The sequence below is a fragment of the Sarcophilus harrisii genome, chromosome 1, assembly GCF_902635505.1.
Source record: "Sarcophilus harrisii chromosome 1, mSarHar1.11, whole genome shotgun sequence".
Lineage (NCBI taxonomy): Eukaryota > Metazoa > Chordata > Mammalia > Dasyuromorphia > Dasyuridae > Sarcophilus > Sarcophilus harrisii.
Genome location: NC_045426.1, coordinates 670,724,668 through 670,744,766, shown reverse-complemented (window position 1 = coordinate 670,744,766; position 20,099 = coordinate 670,724,668). Strand labels below are relative to the sequence as shown.

Genomic DNA, 20,099 nt, shown 5'->3' with positions numbered 1-20,099 from the left:
AGGATTGGAATTCTGAGGTTGGAGAAGGGAGGGAGGATTGAGGGCTCACTCCTTGACAAGATGAGCAAACCACCATAACAACAGCTGCAGAGAAGTCCCCGCCTCTTTCCCAGTTGCTAGGTGATAGGTGGATGCTGGTATGCCAGGCAAGGTTCCCCCGCATCAATGAGCAGCCCTACGATTTCTAATGGGGGAGGAGGGGAAGAATAGCTCTGGCCCCTAGGCAAAAGAGAACATATTCCTTAGCCAACTGGGCTAAACCTAAAAGCCTGGCACCTCTGCGATCATAGCAGATAAGAGAAGGAAAGAAGGAAGGAAAGAAGGAAAGAGGGAAGGAGGGGAGGAAGGGAGAAAGATAAGAAAGGAGGAAGGGAGGAGAGAGGAAGAAAGGAGGAAGGGAGGAGAGAGGAAGAAAGGGAGAAAAAAGGAAGGGAGGGAAGGAGGAAAGGAGGAAGGAAACAAGCATTTACTAAGTATTTATTATGTTCCAGGCACTATGCTAGGTCCTTTATAAATCTCTCATTTGAACCTCACAACAATTCTGTGAAGTAGGTGCTATTACTATACTCATTTTACAACTGAGGCAGAGGTTAAATGATTTGTCCAGGGTCACATGGCCAGTAAGTATCTAAGACCACATTTGAACTCTCCAGAGCCAGTGCTCTACCCACTAGACCATGGACATAACAGTTGTGTTCAAGGATTCAAAAGTCAGTAATGTTTATTAAAAAAAAAAGATATTAGATTGTCCTGCTTGGGCCCAGAGAGCAGCATTGGGAGCAGAAGAGGGAAACAGACAGATATCCTAGGCTGGATATCAGGAGAAACTTCCTAATTGTTAGAGGGACTGACCTTTGGTGAAACAGCCTACTTCAGGTGATGGCATGTTCCCTCTTACCAGAGGCCTTCAAACTAGATGTGCACTTGATGAGCATTGAAGGAAGGAGGGAAGGAAGAAGGAGGGAGGGAAGGAAGGAAGGAGGGAAGCAAGGAAAGAACAGAGGAAAAGGGAGAGAGAGAGGGAAGGGAAGGAGAAGGGGAGGAAAGGGGGGAGGAAAGGAAGAAAGGGAAAGGGGAAAAGGAAGGAGGAAGGGAGGGAGGGAGGAAATGGAGGAAAGGGAAAGGGTGAGAGAGGGAGGGAGGGAAGGGAAGAAAGAAGGGAGGGAAAAGAAAGGAAAGGGGAAAAGGGAAGAAAAGATGGAGAAAGGAAGGAAGGGAGAGAGGGAGAAAAAGAAAGTGAGGGAGGAAAAAAGGAGGAAGAGTTGAAAGGAGAGAGGGAGGAAGGAAGGGAGAAAGGGAGGGAATCAGGAAAGGAGGAGAAAAAAGGAAGAAAGGAAAGAAAGAAGGAAGGAATCAGGAAAGGAGGAGAAAAAAGGAAGAAAGGAAAGAAAGAAGGAAGGATTAGATTGGCTACCTCCCATATTCCAAATGAGTAGAGAACAAAGGAAAAGGAAAATGGGGAGCCCCCATCTATCAAAATGACTTAAATTTTTAATCTTTTCTGTTCATTTCCCAATATATATTTTCATTTCCAAATATACACAAAAATTCTCAGCTCAGAAACAATAAACAATTTTAACTTTTTAAGAAACAATAGGAAGGGAGGAGGGGGCTACGAAACAAACAACACATCAACAGCATATGCAAAGTTTTGTACCCTGGGCCCAAAGAAAGGAAAGAGGTGCATTCTCCTGTCTCTCCTTTGGTTCCAAATTTGATCATGATAATTTCAGAGCATTTCCTTTTGATTGTTATGTCTTCCTATTTATATTATTGTAGTCTTGTATATGTTGTTTCCCTGGTTCTGCTCACTCCACTTTGCATCAGCTTTATGTCTTCCCCAAATCACAATATCTCACTGACAAATCACCAAGGAGGGTGTAGCTCCCCACCACTAAGTTATGTCCTTTTACCCTTTAGATACCTACCACCCGAGGTTCCTTTGGGGAGGGGGGGGGGGGACGGGAGCCTTCAACCTGATACACACACGCATCAGACACACACTCACTCACTCACTGACTGCAGCTCCAGCCATCGCTCTTCCTCTTTGTCTCTCAGCCCCTGGGAGCTCACCATGGAAACTGGAAGACGAGTTGGCAGGGCAGCCAAAGGCAGCCAAAGAGGAGCAAGGAGATCCCCCAGGAGACACTGAGAGGTGGTGAGGCATGAGAAAAGACAGAGGGAAAGAAACAGGAGAGAAACCGAGCCAGCCAGAGTGCAAGCAGGGAGATTCCCTTTTACACAACACAGAGTTGTGAACAGATGGGGAGAGATACGGAGCCAGCCACTGAGACCGGGAGGGGAACTATCCCCAGAAAGACTGCTTATACGGGATAAGCAGAAGCTATCCGTAGAATCAGAGATTTAAGAGGAGTCTGGTCCATTTTACAGAAGAGAAAACAGGGGCCAGACAGCTGAAGAGACTTCCCCACCAGAGTGGGAGCACCTAACCCCGGGTTACTAAGTAACAGAGGTCGGATTTCCATCTCGGGGTCCAGCTCTATTGCCCTCTGCAATTTGCGCTGGCTACCTCTTCCCTAAGAAGCTCTCCCGAGCCGCGGACACATAGAGACAGAGCTAGCCATAGACACCGGAAGGAGGGAGCCGGGGGGAGCCGGAGAGGGGGGCTGGGAAGGGGGCTAGGGACCTTAGTTCGAATCCTGGCTCTGCCACTTACTTGGTGTGTCACCGGGCGAATCAGGTCCCCTCTGCAGCTCGCAGATCCCTTATGAGAATGAGGGGGCTGGTCTCGGTGGCCTCTTAAGGCACCTAGATCTAGGGACGTATGATCCTAAGGAAACACATATGAGGAGAGGCTGGGAGCCATCGAGAGTAGTGGGGAGACAGAGAGACACAAGGGGAGAGCCGGTGACACCGGGTGGGACATACTGGGAGTACCACCAGAAAGCTCAGGCGCAATGCCCGGGGAGAGGAGACATGGAAAGAAACGAGCCCCTGGGAGCCACAGGGGCCAGAAGACCCCGGCAGAGAGGAGCAGGGGGAGCCCCGCGGAGGGGGCCCAGGGCTAGGGGCAGCCCGGTCCGGAGACAGGGACGCAGCGCCCGGGAGTTGGGGCGCCGCCGGGCGCGGGACGGCTCGGCCACACCCCCCGAGGGAGCCCCCCGGCCCCCGCGCCCCGCAGCAGCAGCCTGGCGCTCACAGCCTGGCCCCGCCCCGCAGACCGCGCCGCAGCCGCCGCCGCCGCCGCTCGCAGCCCCTCCTCCGGGCTCCCGCAGCCGCCGCCAGCGACCCCGCCGCGCCTGTCCCTGCCTCTGCCTCTGCCTCTGCCTCTGCCTCTGCCCCTGCTTCTCGGGCCCGTCCCGGAGGCCCGCGGCGCGCCGAGGCTGGGATGCGCAGCGGCTGCGCGGGGCTGCGCGGGGCGCGGGGACCGAGGGGCCGCGCCGGGGAGGGGCGCTTTGTCTGCGCTCCGGCTCGGGCTCGGGCTCGAGCTCCAGCTCCGGCTCGAGCTCCAGCTCCGGCTCGAGCTCCAGCTCCGGCTCGAGCTCCAGCTCCGGCTCCCGCCTGCCACCACCGCCGCCGCCTCTAGACTGGGAGGGCCCCGCTGGTCCCTGCGGAGCCCCCGAGGTAAGTGGGGGAGACTGGAGCGTGCAGACCCGCAGGGATGCAGATCGGCTGGGTGGGACGCTACGCCCTCCCCATTACAGCCTCCCCCCCACCCCACCCCCCCGCGCTCTTCTCTCAGAGCCCCCTATTCGGGGATGGCATGGGGCTTCTCACATTTCTGGGCCCCCCCATCTACCTACCTCCCCCCCCTGCTCCGGGACCTCTCCCATCATCCTTACCATCCCCCCAAGTGCTAGGGCAGATTGGAGGAGGCATGACTCAAACCCTTCTGAGGTCCCTGCATCCTCCCAATTCTGAAATGCCTCCCAAAAAAACTGGGCACCCCTAGACAGAAGATGGGACGGGGCCAGAGAAGCAGGCCCTGCCCTGATTCCCATCACTGGCCCCCTCAGTACCAGTCCTTCCACATCCGCATGCATGCATGCATGCATGCATATCCTGGGTCCCCTAAGAGAGATCAGCATTCACCCCTTTTCTTTTCTGTGCAGCCTTGGGGCCTTGACCTGACTGCCCTGTCCCTAGCCCCCAGAACATCATGCTTTCAGCCAAGGAGAAGGCCAAGGGTCCAAAGGACAGCATGACACTCCTGCCGTGTTTCTACTTTGTGGAGGTGATGGAACATGGGGACCCCTAGACACACAGCCCAGTCAGGGGTGACTGCTACCCCGCCCAAGCAACGGTTCCTCCTCCAAAAGAGCAGAGACTGAAGGGGCCCTTTGAGGCATAAAATATGGAATGTTAAAGCCAGAAGGGGTTTTAGAACACAGAACATAGAATTTCAGAGCTTGGAGGGACCTGAAAGCACAATGAATGGAAGAGCTGGAAGGACCTTTAGAACATGGATTGTCAGAGGTGGGAGGGACCTTAGAACATAGAATGGAAGAGGTGGGAGGGACTTTAGAACATGGACCAAAAAATGTCAGACATAGAGTTCAGCCCTCTCATAGGGGAGGAAACAAGTCCACCAACAGAAAGGGACTTGCCCACACAAGTCAGAGCCCAGATTTCCTGAGTCCCTAGTTCAGAGATTTTTTCCTTTTCCACCACCTTTAAGGCCTCTTCGGGTCTGATTTTCCAGCAGGTGATAAGAAAACAGTGTCCGAGCACTTAGCTAGCTGGTAGTGACAGCAGAAGGCAAACAGTGGCGTCCGACAGGCCTGCCAACAGACAGCCAGACATCATCGGGGGGTCTAACCACAAGGTTTTGCCTTCAGTTCCCCACAGAGACTGTGAGGGAGAGGAGCAGGACCACATCCTTAAAGGGATGGGGACAAATAATCAGCTCTTAGGGGAGCCAAATACCTCAGTCAATTGCCAGAGCAGGTTAACACTAGATAAGGCCCAAGAGAGATCAGCAACTGGATAGATCCAATCCATGGACCTTGAAGAGATCTCAGGGGAAACAGTACAGCCCCTTACCCCTACCACACTTCTTACAGGTGAGGAAATTGAAATTTAGATCTAAGTGGCATGGCCAGTCACATAAAGAATTCAAACAGAGATCTTCTGACTTAAATCCAGCACCCAAGTCTTTGCACCCCTATTGCCTGAGGCTCAGCAGGGCTGGGACTGGGGTTGAGGTGATGTGGTATGTGGAGCCATGAAGAGATCAGGCTTTAAAAACATGTTAAAGCTTCACTGGACCTAATTAATCTTTAAACGATGCAATTGGTGGTAATGGAAAGGTCCAGTTTAGAGAATGCTGGATCCTTAGTGAGAATCCCTGCCCTCTGTGAGCTAGGCCAGCTCCAGGTCCATCTCCTTCAGGAAGCCCGCCCTGAACCCCAGGATTTCTCCCATCTCTCAGCTCAGATTTGGCTGGGAGAAGTAAAGAAACACCAGTGAGCCCAATGTGAAAGAGATGGAGAGAACACTAGCTTGAATAGAAAAGAACAGTGTGTGGTGGAGACATCAGAGAAAAAGAGGAAGTACAGACTGTGGAAGGTACACAGAGCCTTACAATGGCAATCATTAATAATAATAATAGCTAGCATTTATGTAGTGCAAAGATTTGCAAAGCACTTCATGGGGGCAAATTTACAATTTTTTCTTAATCAGATAGGTGACTCAATAAATACATTGTTGGAACCGGAGTCAGAAAGACCCGAATTGAAATCCAGATTCAAATACATAATAACTGTATGATCTTGGACAAGTTCCTTAACCTCTGCCCTAGTTTTGTTAGCTATAAAATAAGAACAATACTTATTTCCCAGGGTTTGTGTAGATCTGATGAAATAATGAGATATACAAATAGATAGGGTTCTTCCATGGACCAGATCGTGTCTATGGTGTTTGTCAGAGGATACATTAGGAAAGAGGCTTGGGAGAGGAAAAAAGCAGGGGGAAGGGGCTGGGATGTTGGTGAAGAGAGACTGGAGAGTCCAGAGTGGATTTGGGAGCTAGAATCCAGATCTAGGGCTTCCCCACACCAAAGTCCTCTTTCTTTTCCAATCTACCAGCTCCCCATTGTTGCCTCCTCCATTGTGACCCTTTACTTTCTGGAGCTGACCGACCTCTTCAAGCCAGCCAAGGTGGGCTTCCAATGCTACGACCGGACCTTGTCCATGCCCTACGTGGAAACCAGTGAAGAGCTCATCCCATTGCTCATGCTCTTAAGCTTGGCCTTTGCTGCCCCAGCTGCTTCTGTAAGTCTTCAGGATCTCCTGTGGGGGGATGGGTTTGTGACAGGATGGAGAGTGGATTTGGGCATGAGAGATTTCAATTCTAGCATCCACTTGACCCTGGACTCCAAATCACATGACCTTTCTAGAATGTCCAAACTTATTGCCCACTGGTTCCTCAAGGAGGGAGAAACCATATACTTAAGAAGGTAATGTGATTGTCCCTAGAGCCCTTGGTGATTGACTAATAGATATCAGAATTGGGACAAACCTTACAGTATAGACAGAACCTTAGAACATAAAATATCCAAGTTTCAATAGACTTTAGAACATAGGATGTCAAAGCTAGCTAGAAGGGACCTTAGAATATAGTACACTGAATTTTTACAACTGAGAGAGACCAAGAAATACAATCTCAAATAGACCTTAGAACATAGAAAGAATAGAGTTTGAAGGGACCTTAGAATATCATACCTGAAATCAAATCTGGGAATGGCGATAGGACAAAGAATGTCAGGGCTAGAAAATGCCTTAGGACATTAAAATTTCAAAACTGAGAAAGTCCTTAGACTGTCAGAGCTGGGGGGGAGGAGGGGGGCGCACTTAGAAATCATTGAGTCCAATCTTCCTTTTAGAGATTCAACGATTTAGCTTGACCAAATAAGTGCTGCTAAGTGCAAGGTACTGTTTTAAGTGATTGGAATAGAAAAATAAAAAGGGGTTAGACCCTATTTCCCCCCAATTTGGATGGGGGAAGTGGTGATGATGAGAGTGGAAGAGGTACTGGGTTCAATATGTTCACAGATCAGGAGAGATCCAAAGTGCTCTGGGAAAATTTGAAGAGGGAAAAAGCATTTTCTTTCACTTGAGGTAAAGATATTAGCCTGGAGAGGAAGGAGCTTATTGAGGTCACATTCCCACAACTGCTGGGACTCAGTGGAAAGGAATGGAAAGAGCCTGGGAAACGTCTGCCTGCTGAGACTTACTCCCATCCCCTCCCTGGTGCAGATCATGGTCGGGGAAGGCATCGTATACTGTCTCCAGTCCAAGCTGAAAAGCCGCACTAACGCGGAGGGCAGCATCAATGCTGGAGGCTGCAACTTCAACTCTTTCCTGCGCCGGACTGTCCGCTTTGTTGGTGAGGATTCAAGCAGGGGAGCACTTGGTGGGAGAAGCCAGTTACCCTTTCTCTCCTTCCAGATTGGCCAAGGTCACTCCCCTACACACATCCCCTACCCTGAGATGATCCTCCAAATTCCATCCCAACAACCAGTCTTCTCCCTACATTCCTCTCTAGCTACCTCTTCCCATGTAGATTTTTCTATCACCCTTACCTCCCCAGGTTGTAGTAGGGATCAGGAGAGACCATTTTTGTAAAGGACTCAGCACAGTGACTGGCACACAATAAGTGCTTAATAAATACCTTTCTTCCTTCCCTATTTCCTCTGGGAGAGTCACCCCCACACATTCTATGTAGGTAGGTAGGTAGGTAGGTAGGTAGGTAGACTTTGGATCTCCCTTGGGTTAACCCTCACTCTTGTGACTTTTCTCCCTCTTCCCATATGTCTCCTTCCTTCTGGATCTGGATGGGTGTAGGGGCAGCTTCCTGGGACAATGTGGGATTCACAAACAGCCCCTCTGACCCTTGCCCCCTCCTTCCACAGGTGTCCATGTGTTTGGCCTGTGCGCCACAGCCCTGGTCACCGATATCATCCAGTTGGCCACAGGCTACCATGCCCCCTTCTTCTTGACGGTATGCAAGCCCAATTATACCTTGCTCGGCATTTCCTGTGACGCCAACCCTTACATCACCCAGGACATCTGTTCCGGCCAGGATGCCCATGCCATCCTCTCTGCCAGGTGAGCTGCTGCCCTGGGGGTGGGGGATGGAGCCTGAGAACCAGGGGCCATCTCTGCCCAAGGGCAGGGAGCACCAAGGTACTGCTTGACTTTCAGTCTCATTCATTTGAACCTCACCCCCGGCAGAGGGCATAAACCCAACCTACTCAGTATATATTTATTTTGAAATTCTAGGCTTTAAGAGAGGGAATAGAGGGCTGGTCTGGAAGCCAAGAAGCTCTGACATTTTCAGTTGTTCAGCCCTGAGCCAATCCCTAAAGAGATGAAGTTCTATGTCCTTTGAATTATTGTGTTTAGAGTCTTTGGAAATAGATTCTAGAGCCAGAAAGGAATCGTGGAGACCATTCAGAGAAGCTAAGACTCTCAAAAAGTGCCTGTCTGGGATTTCACAGGTTCTAAGTTTTAGAGTCAGAACTTGAATCCAGATCTGACACCAAACTCACTAGTGTGATTTCAAAGCACCTTAAGGATGATGTAGCACATGACAGAGGGTAGAAGTGGGTGGGAGGGGGACATATTTTCTAAATCTGGAATCAGAAGATCTAGATTCAGATCCAATCCTGCACCTGGGAGATGCTAGGCAAATCACTTTCCTGTAAATTTAGGAGATCTGACCAGATGGACCTCTAAATCCATTCCAGCTGACATTTCATTTCTGAAGGGTCTTTCGAGCTCTTACTATCATGAGCTAAGAACAAAAGCTCAGCCCAAAGCTGAGAAAGTCCATATAAATGAGCAAGCCCAGTCCCTCCATTTTATTGATAAAGAAACTGAGACTTGGAAAGGCCAGGGGCCTTCATTGAGAGGATTAAGACCCAGGGCTCTGAGGCCACGTGGGTCAGTCTCTTCAAGTTGCAGATATAGGGACTGGGGAGGGAGAGTGGGAGCCTGATGGGGTACTGACTCACTTGGCAGGAAGACCTTCCCATCCCAGCACGCCACCCTTTCGGCTTTTGCAGCTGTCTATGTATCGGTGAGTGAGTCTGCATAAAGCCTCCTGTTCTCCCCCAGCCCCTTCCTAACCCCTGACCTGCCCCCTTCCCAAGGACCCCTGAATGTTCAGGGCTTCTGCCTGACCCCTTCCCAAGGACCCCTGAATGTGCAGGGCTTCTGCCTGGCCCCCTTCCCAAGGACTCCTGAATATGGAGGGCTTCTGCCTGCCCCCTTCCCAAGGACCCCTGAATGTGCAGAGCTTCTGCCTGCCCCCTTCCCAAGGACCCCTGAATGTGCAGGGCTTCTGCCTGCCCCCTTCCCAAGGACCCCTGAATGTTCAGGGCTTCTGTCTGTCTCCCTTCCCAAGGACCCCTGAATGTTCAGGACTTCTGTCTGTCCCCCTTCCCAAGGACTCCTGAATGTTCAGGACTTCTGTCTGTCCCCCTTCCCAAGGACTCCTGAATGTTCAGGGCTTCTGCCTGCCCCTTCCCAAGGACCCCTGAATGTTCAGGGCTTCTGCCTGCCCCCTTCCCAAGGACCCCTGAATGTGCAGGGCTTCTGTCTGTCCCCCTTCCCAAGGACCCCTGAATGTTAAGGGCTTCTGCCTGGCCCCCTTCCCAAAGACCCCTAAATGTTCAGGACTTCTGTCTGTCCCCCTTCCCAAGGACCCCTGAATGTTCAGGACTTCTGTCTGTCTCCCTTCCCAAGGACTCCTGAATGTTCAGGGCTTCTGCCTGCCCCTTCCCAAGGACCCCTGAATATTCAGGGCTTCTGTCTGCCCCCCTTCCTAAGGACCCCTGAATGTTCAGGGCTTCTGCCTGGCCCCCTTCCCAAGGATCCCTGAATGTGCAGGACTTCTGCCTGCCCCCTTCCCAAAGACCCCTGAATGTGCAGGGCTTCTGCCTGCCCCTTCCCAAGGACCCCTGAATGTGCAGGGCTTCCCTGCCCCTTCCCAAGGACCCTGAATGTGCAGGGCTTCTGCCTGCCCCCTTCCCAAGGACCCCTGAATGTTCAGGGCTTCTGTCTGTCCCCTTCCCAAGGACCCCTGAATGTTCAGGGCTTCTGCCTGGCCCCCTTCCCAAAGACCCCTGAATGTGCAGGGCTTCTGCCTGCCCCCTTCCCAAGGACCCCTGAATGTGCAGGGCTTCTGCCTGCCCCCTTCCCAAGGACCCCTGAATGTTCAGGGCTTCTGCCTGGCCCCTTCCCAAGGACCCCTGAATGTTCAGGGCTTCTGTCTGTCTCCCTTCCCAAGGACCCCTGAATGTTCAGGGCTTCTGCCTGGCCCCCTTCCCAAAGACCCCTGAATGTTCAGGACTTCTGCCTGCCCCCTTCCCAAGGACCCCTGAATGTTCAGGGCTTCTGCCTGGCCCCCTTCCCAAGGACCCCTGAATGTTCAGGGCTTCTGTCTGTCCCCCTTCCCAAGGACCCCTGAATGTTAAGGGCTTCTGCCTGGCCCCCTTCCCAAAGACCCCTAAATGTTCAGGACTTCTGTCTGTCCCCCTTCCCAAGGACCCCTGAATGTTCAGGACTTCTGTCTGTCTCCCTTCCCAAGGACTCCTGAATGTTCAGGGCTTCTGCCTGCCCCTTCCCAAGGACCCCTGAATATTCAGGGCTTCTGTCTGCCCCCCTTCCTAAGGACCCCTGAATGTTCAGGGCTTCTGCCTGGCCCCCTTCCCAAGGATCCCTGAATGTGCAGGACTTCTGCCTGCCCCCTTCCCAAAGACCCCTGAATGTGCAGGGCTTCTGCCTGCCCCCTTCCCAAGGACCCCTGAATGTTCAGGGCTTCTGCCTGCCCCTTCCCAAGGACCCCTGAATATTCAGGGCTTCTGTCTGCCCCCCTTCCTAAGGACCCCTGAATGTTCAGGGCTTCTGCCTGGCCCCCTTCCCAAGGATCCCTGAATGTGCAGGACTTCTGCCTGCCCCCTTCCCAAAGACCCCTGAATGTTCAGGGCTTCTGCCTGGCCCCCTTCCCAAGGACCCCTGAATGTTCAGGACTTCTGTCTGTCCCCCTTCCCAAGGACTTCTGAATGTGCAGGGCTTCTGTCTGTCCCCCTTCCCAAGGACCCCTGAATGTGTAGGACTTCTGCCCACCCTCCATCCCATCTTCCCAGCATGTGCAGGTCTGCATCTCTGGGAATGAGGGTCTAGGTGGACCTGAGGCTTCTGGAGGGCCGGTTCTGACGGGCATCTCTCCACACAGATGTACTTTAACTCCATCATCTCAGATAGCACCAAGCTGCTCAAACCTATCCTGGTCTTTGCCTTTGCCATTGCTGCTGGGGTCTGTGGCCTTACCCAGATCACCCAGCACCGAAGCCACCCCAGTGACGTCTACAGTGGCTTCCTCATCGGCGCCGGCATCGCTGCCTATCTGGTGAGTCTGGGAGCAAGGGGTGGGAAGGACAAGGAGAAGATTCGGTTCCGCCCCCTGAGAGCCCCCCAAAATGCGACTACCTTCAGAGACCCCTCCTTCTCTGAGGAGAGCACATAAGATAGCCCCTCCCCAGAAAGCCTCCTGAAAGCCTGCCCTCAGGGAGACCCTGCTCTCTGTTGAGACATAATCCCTGCCCTCAGGGGCCCCCACTGGGGCTTTGACACTTACCCTTTTTTGCCCAGGCCTGCCACGCTGTGGGTAACTTCCAGGCCCCTCTGGAGAAGCCCCCGGCCCCCCCACCGGCCAAGGACGCCCTGCGGGCCCTGACCCAGAGAGGCCATGACTCTGTCTACCACCAGAACAAATCAGTCAGCACCGATGAGCTGACTCCCCAGACGCGATTAGAGGGGGTGCCCCGCCCTGTGCCCCGGGAGAAGACGTCTCTGGGCAGCCTCAAGCGAGCCAGCGTAGACGTGGATCTCCTGGCCCCTCGGAGCCCCATGGGCAAAGAGAACATGGTAACCTTCAGCAACACCCTGCCTCGGGTCAACACCCCTTCCCTGGACGACCCTGCCCGGCGCCACATGACCATCCACGTGCCCCTGGATGCCTCCCGTTCCAAGCAGCTCATCACCGAATGGAAGCAGAAGTCGCTGGAGGGGGGCCGGGCCCTGGCTCTGGCTGAGGAGGTTGGACCGGGACATCTCCGGGGGGCTGCTGAGCCCATGGCTGAGGAAGAGGAGGAAGAGGAGGAGGAGGAAGAGGAGGAAGAGGAGGAGGAGGAAGAGGGCGGCCCCATCCCACCCTCCCTGTACCCTACCGTCCAGGCGCGGGCAGGGGCTGAGAGGGCAGGGCTGGGGCCCCGGGTGCTCCTGCCGCCACGAGCGGGCGCGCCCCCGCTAGTGCACATCCCCGAGGAGACTCAGGCCACGGCCAGTAGCCCCGCAAGCGCCAGCCTCTCCCCCAAGAGCAGCTCGGCCGTGCGCGCCAAGTGGCTCATGATGGCCGAGAAGGGGGGAGCCTCTGTCCCAGCGCCTCCACGCGTGGCCAACCCGCCCCGGCTCCTGCAGGTCATCGCCATGTCCAAGGCGCCCGGCATGGGCCCCGGGGGTCCGCCGGGCCCGAAGGCAGCGGAAACAGCTTCGTCCTCGAGCGCCAGCTCCGACTCCTCCCAGTACCGCTCCCCCTCCGAGCGGGACAGCGGCAGCATCGTCACCATCGATGCCCACGCCCCCCACCACCCCGTGGTGCACCTCTCCTCCGGCAACGGGCCGTGGGAGTGGAAGGCAGCCGCCGGGGCCAAAGGGGCCGAGCTTGGGGCCGATCCCTATGAGCTGGGGGAGCTGGCGGGCCGCGATTACCGCGGTGGGGGCAGCTTCCGGGCCAGCAAGGCCCCGGGGGTGTCCCCCGGATCTTCCATCAGCGACATGGACCAGGATGAGCCGCCGCGTTTCCCCGGCGTGGCCACCGTCAACCTGGCCACGGGCGAGGGCATGCCTACCCCCGGGGAAGGGGTGCTGGGGCCGGCCAGCAGGGAGTCCACGCTCCGGCGCAAGCCCGGCAGCCTGACGCTGTCCGAAAGGGACGGCCACGGGGAGGCCGAGGCCGAGAGTTACTACAAGAAGATCCCGGCTGGCCGCCGCTTTAAGGACTAGGAGCCCGCCCTGGCGGGCTAATCCCGGCTCTCCCCGGCCCGGGGAGACGCTGTCTCTCGGTGCTTAGGGCACGGTGCCAGCATTCGTGCTGTGGGCAGACCTGTTGCCCAGGGGACCGGAGGTGGCAAGGATGGGGCAGGGGATGGAGAGGGCTGGGGAGGGAAATTTGCTTCCAACACTGGCCTCCCTAGCTCTTGGGGCCTTTAGGCATGGGGGGAAGGGGTGATACCAAACCCCCTTTTGGGGTGGGCATGGGCACAGTGGACTGTATCAAAGGGATAACTGTAAATAGGAAATGGCGGGGAGGGGAGGAAGGGGGAGGGTGGAGTAGGAACTTGGGGCCCTACTCCTGGGGTAGCATGGGTGTGGGTGGGTGAGGGAACACGGGGCTAGAAGGCAGAGTCCAGCATTGATTGTAAGATACTATACAATACAGGGTTTGTTGAAAAATAAAGATTTACAAACACCAGATTCTGTGTCCTGAGAAATTTCCCTTCCCATTCTCCATCCTGGCTCTGGGATGCTGGAGGTAGAGACCTTGGGGGTCTTCTACTCATTCCCAACATTGGTCAGATGGATAGCACCTTTCCTCAGCCTCATTTATTTGAAGGACACAACTTTCTCTATCAGTGTCACAGAAAGGGGACTGATCTCCCAAATCCCCTCTAATAAAAGGCAAAAAATCAGCTTCACAAATACAGAATGGGGAAATGTAGCTAGACAATAGTTCATTTTAAAAAGATCTGCAGGCTCTTTTGTGGTAGCAAAGAATTGGAAAAGGAGTGGACACCCATCAATTGGGATCCGACTGAACAAGTTGTGGTACATGAAGGTAACAGAATATTATTGTTCTATTAAAAAAAAAAATGAACAAGCTGATTTTAGAAAGGCCTAGAAAGGTTTACATGAACTGATGCTGAGCATTATACACAATACATTAATAATAACAATGTATACAATATATTGTACCAGGAATACATTGTAGAATGTACGATGATCAGCTATGAAAGGCTTGGTTCCTCTCAGTGGTTCAGTGGTCCAAAGAAATCCCAATAGACTTTGGACAGAAAATACCATCTGCATCCAGAAAAAAAAGTAAGGAAACTGATTGTAAATCAGCACATACTATATTTACTTATTTTTCTGTTTTTTTTTTTATTTCTCCCATGATTTTTCCCTTTTGCTCTGATTTTACTCTCCCAACATAATTCATAAAACAATGTGTATTAAAAAATAAAGTAACGAAAAAAATTTTAATGATCTACATGTATTAGTGTGCCACAAATTTAGTTTGAGTCAATGGTATCATGGCAGCAAAAAAAATTTTTAAATTAAAAAACAGTTAATGCTATCCTACCATCATTCCTAGCCTTGAGAAATGCCTTTGTTACACAAAGGGCCCCAGCTCTGGAGGCGGATCTCAAACCAAGAGCATCAGGCTCTTTTTTTCTCTGATACATTATCCCCACAGCAAAGTACAGCTCTGGGGAAAACCCTTAAAACTTGCCTGACTCATTCTTGAGGTCCCTCCAAAAAGGACTAAAAGATCTCTTCTAGAAGGGTGCTCATTGTACAAAACAGATCTGCTATTTACTACTCCAAAATAAAAGAAATATTTAAAACAAAAGATAAAAAAGCATGTTAACAAATACTTAAAAGAGTGAAACATTAACTCCTCAGTACTAAGCACAGAAAAATTGTTTAATAAATCTATTCATTGACTTAAGTTTTCACTATATATCCTGTCTTGGCAATTAATGTTTTGCTTATGAGGAAATCAAATTTTCTTTGAATATTAATATTTTTGCTCCTCTTCCTCCAGATTGTCCTTGACTTCATTTATTTGCATTTCCAATCAGTTATTCTCTTTTAAAATTCTGTGATGAGATTTGCTAGCATGGATTCAAGTTTTGTTTTGTTTTGTTTTGTTCTGTTTTCTCTTCTGCCAATTATTTCTGCTGGACGGGCTATCCATTTTGTTTTCATGATTCTTATTTCTTCTTTCTACCACTCAGGAATAGTGTATTGTCATTCCATACTCTGTTTAGTCTGCTCATCAAGTATAAATTTATCTACCTTGAGATTTTTATTCACAGATGTCAGTCAGTTAATAAACATTTACATACAAATCAAGACATCAGCCTCATGATGTCAATGATCCTGAACAACATTTATTAAATGCCTACTATGTATCAGGCTAATTTTCTAGCACTGAAAAAAAAAAAATTAAAGGCATAAGCCCTCTAGGAGTTTATTCTCTAACAAAGAAGAGAATATGCTAATAACTACATATAAACAAGGTATATGTAGGAGAAATAGAAAGTAATTAGCATAGGGAAGATAATGGCATTAAGGAGGAATCAGAAAAGATGTTTTGTAGAGAACTTAAAGGAAGCCAGGAAAACCAGGAAGGGGAGAAGAGGAGGGAGAGCTTTCCAAGCACGGGGGACAGCCAGGGAAAATGCCTAGGAGCTAGGAGATGAAGCTTCTTATTCAAGGAATAGTAAGGATACTGGTGTCCGTGGACTGAAGAGCACGTGATGGTATGTAATAAGTATGGAAAGGTGGGAGGAAGTTTTTCCCAAATCTAAATGCCATATTCCCTTCTGTTACTAATATCCTCCCTGATGGTTTAGCTGCTTATGTTTAAGGTCCTTAATTTAGTTTTCTTTCTTCTGTGATCTTGAATAATTTCAGTCTTTTTTTTTTTTTTTTTAACCCTCTTGCTCACTTTCTGACTGATTGGCCCAAGGAATGGAGTATTAAGCCTGGAGTCAGGAAGACTTGAATTTAAATTCAGCTTCTAATACTCTCATCAGTTGTGTGAAAGTGGCAATTCAACCTCTATTTGCCTCAGTTTCCTTAACTGTAAAATGAGGATAATAATAGCACCTACATCCCAGGGTTGTTGTGACATCAAATGAGATATTTATAAAAAGGGTTAGCACAATATCTCGCCCATATAAGCTATATAAATGCTGATTCCCTTCCCTCTTTCCCCCTTCTCTTTGATGGTGATTTCCTTGGGAGTTAGATCTCAAAATCATTTCAGCCCCCTCTTATAACCAACAATTTATAGGCTCCCCAGTGTGTGTGATTTGGATTTCCAAGGCACTGGGAGGAGGGTGAGTAGATTTGAGTGGGTTGGCACTTCTGCCCAAGTGCTGTGTAGTAGGCAGTGGGGGAGGGATATTGGAGCGAGCTTGTTAGGCACTATCAAATAGCTTTCTCTGCTGTTAGTTCATTGAATTATTACCTCATTTGCATTCTTGGTGTCCTAGACCCACAGAGACAACTGAAACTGCTTAATCTCTTCCACATAATTCCTTATGGGGAGAGGTTTGAGAGGTGGGAGGATCCTCTATCCTATTGTTCTCTTAACCCAGTTTTTTCTAGTAATCCATCACTTGGAGTTCATAGAAACCCATCAAGAGATACAGAAGACACTCATAAAAGTCCATCATTTCTATTACTCTCTCCTGGGAGATTTATGAGACTGGCATACAGATTTCACTCAACATAGCACTGTCCAAGTAATTCACCCAGGTCCATATCGTCTGTTCATGCATGGCTCATCCTCCTGGCAATAGACTTCCCTGAGAAAGGGGCAGCCACAGGAAGCATTTAAGATTTGTCAACAGGTACCTGAATCCAGGAATTATAGAAAGGGAGGAAGGGAAGGGAGGGAGGGAGGGAGGGAGGGAAGAAAGGGAAGGGAGGAAAGAAGGAAGGAAGAAAGGAAGGAAGGAAGGAAGGAAGGAAGGAAGGAAGGAAGGAAGAATCATTTTTCCTTTTAAATCCACTGAGTAGGTGGTTTCTCAGTCTCTTTGAAATATTACCACCAGTTCCCCTGAAGATTAATCATAGCTGCCCTAAACTCAGGGTATAAAGCCAAGGCACATGTGTCACCAGAAGTATCAGGGTTGCATGCTCAGACTCATAATACTCCATGAATTGGCATCCACAGACTTCAAGCAAGACGTTTTCAGGGAGGGCTCCTTTAATTAGTCCCATTACTGTAGACTATATTAAGAAAGATATAGTGAACCAATAATCCTAGAGGGCCAATGCAGGAATTTATTTTGTTTAACTACCCATATTTGTTACAAGAATTGTGTTTTTTTTTTTTCTTTTTCCAATGCCGGAGAAGGAAAGTAAAAAGAAAACAGATTTTTGTTCAATGAAAAAATACCATGAACATATAATAATGGTCCAGGTCTGGCTAGGAACATTTCTCAATATTCTGAAACTTAGATTATGTGGCCCAAAATGAAAAAGGAATTTGTTCAAGAGCAAAGACTAACCTGCTGACCTACATTATTCCAGGTCAGCCTTCTTGCTATGGCCCATAATTCAGACATTCCCAGATGGCTGGACTTTCCCTGGCAGGTCCTAATAACTCTGTGTAACTGGTCCCACCAAATCCCATTACTGACTGGTGTCCCTTCGATTTTTTTCCCTACACACAACTCAGTGAAGCCCATGAGTGGGCTTTGATTTTTCTACCCTTCTCCCTACTTTTCCTTTCTTCCCAAGCTTGGAAGTCTGGGATTCAAGTCTAACTACCATTGCTTCAAAGTTTAATTCTAGGGAAAATCAGGCATTTTTAAAGAGGAATGATGGTGAGAATTCTGGAGAAGTCATTAGACCTAGGATCTAGCTTCAAATCTGCCACTAAATTTAGATAAATTCCTCTCCCTCTAAGCTCTCATTCTACCAACTGTCAAATGAGGAGATTGAACTAATCTCAAAGACTGATCAATGCTTTGACAATCCAAGCCTCTTTTGTTCCCTTCCTTCCCCGCATCCCCTCTCCCAGATGTCAGGTTGACCAATACATGTTAAGTATGTTAAAGTATAAATTAAATACAACATATGTATACATGTCCTAACCAGTTATTTTGCTGTACAAAAAGTATCAGAGTTTGAAATAGTGTACTATTAGCCTGTGAAGGAAATCAAAAATGCAGGCAGACAAAAGTAGAGGGATTGGGAATTCTATGTAATGGTTCATAGTCATCTCCCAGAGTTATTTCACTGGATGTAGCTGATTTAGTTCATTATTGCTCTGTTGGAACTGGTTTGGTTCATCTCCTTGCTGGAGATGGCCATGTCCATCAGAATTGATTATCATATAGTATTGTTGTTGAAGTATATAATGATATCCTGGTCCTGCTCATTTCACTCAGCATCAGTTCATGCAAGTCTCTCCAGGCCTTTCTGAAATCCTCCTGCTGGTCATTTCTTACCGAACAATAATATTCCATAATATTCATATACCACAACTTATTCAGCCATTCTCCAATTGATGGGCATCCACTCAGTTTCCAGTTTCTGGCCACTACAAAAAGACCTACCACAAACATTCTGCACTCCTGCATGTTATTCTTAACCCCACTTTTTTGAAGCCTAGTTAACAAAGATATTTTCTTCACTGCCCCTTCAGTTACTGACAATTGAGACCTTTCAGAGATTTCATATAAGCTTTGTTTTTGCGATTTAACTTTTTTTTCAATTAACACCTTCCTACCACTGGTATGTGAGGGAAAGAGAGAAAAAGAAAAATTAAAGAAAAACCCTTAACAAAATATACATAATCAAGCAAAATAAAATCTCACACTGACCATGTCCAAAAATGTATATCTTATTCTGCAGATTGAATCTGTCTCCTCAGGAAGCAGAAACATGCATCACTAAGAATCCTGCTTGATTGCCACATTAATTAGAGTTCTTACCTCTTTCAAAGTTGTTTGTTCTTATAATGTTGCTGCTGTATAATTTAATATTCTGGCTCTGGTTACCTCACTCTGCTTCAGTTATAAAAATCTTCCTAGGTTTCCCTAAAACCTCTTCTTTCATCATTTCTTATGGCACAATAGTATTCCATTACACTCATCTGCTATAATTTATTGAAGCATCCTTTAATTAATAGAAGTCCCCTTCAGTTTCCAATTCTTTGTGCCTACAATCACTCAATCAATATTTATTAAGAGCTTACTATGTGTCCCATTCTGCATAGAGATACCAAAAAGAGATAAAAGAAAGTCCTTGAAAGACTTATATGAATTGATGCTGAGTGAAGTGAGCAGAGAACATCGTAAATAGTAACAAATATGTGATGACCAACTGTGATAGACTTGGCTCTTTCAACAATATGGTGATCAAGCTAAATCCAATAGGCTTGGAATGGAAAATACTATCTGCATCAAGAGAGAAAACTATGAAGACTAAATATGAATAGAAGCATAGTATTTTCACATTTTTGTTGTTTGTTTACTTGGATTTTTTTTCATAGGTCTTTTTTTTTCCTTTTTGATCTCATTTTTCTTGCACAATGAGACAAATATGGAAATATATTTAAAAGAACTGTACATATTTAACCTATATCAGATTGCTGACTGTCTTGGGGAGGGAAGGAAAGAGGGAGAAAAACTTGGAACACAAAGTTTTGCTAAGGTAAATGTTGAAAACTCTATTTGTATTTGGAAAAATAAAATACTATTATTGAACACAAAATAGATAATTTTTATTATGTTAAGGTAAAAAGTTTTTGTACAAATAAAATTAATGCAGACAAAATCAGAAGGGAAGCAATAAAGTAGGAAAACATTTTTACATTCAGCGGTTCTGATAAAGGCCTCATTTCTAAAATATATAGAGAATTGACTCAAATTTAAAAGAATTCGAGCCATTCTCCAATTGGTAAATAGTCAAAGAATATGAATAGATCATTTTCAGATGAAGAAATAGAAACCATTTCTACTCATATGAAAAGGTGCTCTAAATCACTATTGATTAGAGAAATACAAATTAAGACAACTCTGAGGTACCACTACACACCTTTCAAATTGGCTAAGATGACACTAATACATTGTTGGCAGAGTTGTGAACTGATCTAACCATTCTGGAGAGCAATTTGGAACTATGCTCAAAGGGCTATCAAACTGTGCATACCCTTTGATCCACCAATGTTTCTATCTCAAAAAAAGATCATAAAGGAAGGAAAGGGATCGTTTCTATAAGAAACAATCAGCAGGATGATTTCAGAAATGCCTGGAGAGACTTACA

General features: G+C 48.6%; 1 protein-coding gene across 1 annotated transcript; it reads left to right on the top strand.

Annotated features, from left to right (window-relative positions):
• The first annotated feature begins 3,481 nt into the window (after window positions 1-3,481).
• Window positions 3,482-13,765, top strand: PLPPR3 (phospholipid phosphatase related 3). The gene is made up of 8 exons (XM_003762861.2): window positions 3,482-3,585; window positions 4,074-4,195; window positions 6,048-6,233; window positions 7,218-7,347; window positions 7,874-8,069; window positions 8,985-9,042; window positions 11,203-11,376; window positions 11,619-13,765. The coding sequence occupies exons 2-8, from the start codon at window positions 4,121-4,123 to the stop codon at window positions 13,029-13,031; spliced, it is 2,232 nt and encodes a 743-aa protein (XP_003762909.2). The 5' UTR covers window positions 3,482-3,585; window positions 4,074-4,120; the 3' UTR covers window positions 13,032-13,765.
• Window positions 13,766-20,099: the final 6,334 nt, after the last annotated feature.

Excerpts from the sequence above, each read along its gene's own strand:
- PLPPR3 (XM_003762861.2), top strand. The coding sequence starts at position 4,121 with ATGCTTTCAGCCAAGGAGAAGGCCAAGGGTCCAAAGGACAGCATGACA. Across the intron at positions 8,070-8,984 it reads CATGCCATCCTCTCTGCCAG|GAAGACCTTCCCATCCCAGC; the intron begins GTGAGCTGCTGC and ends CTCACTTGGCAG. Across the intron at positions 9,043-11,202 it reads TTGCAGCTGTCTATGTATCG|ATGTACTTTAACTCCATCAT; the intron begins GTGAGTGAGTCT and ends CTCTCCACACAG.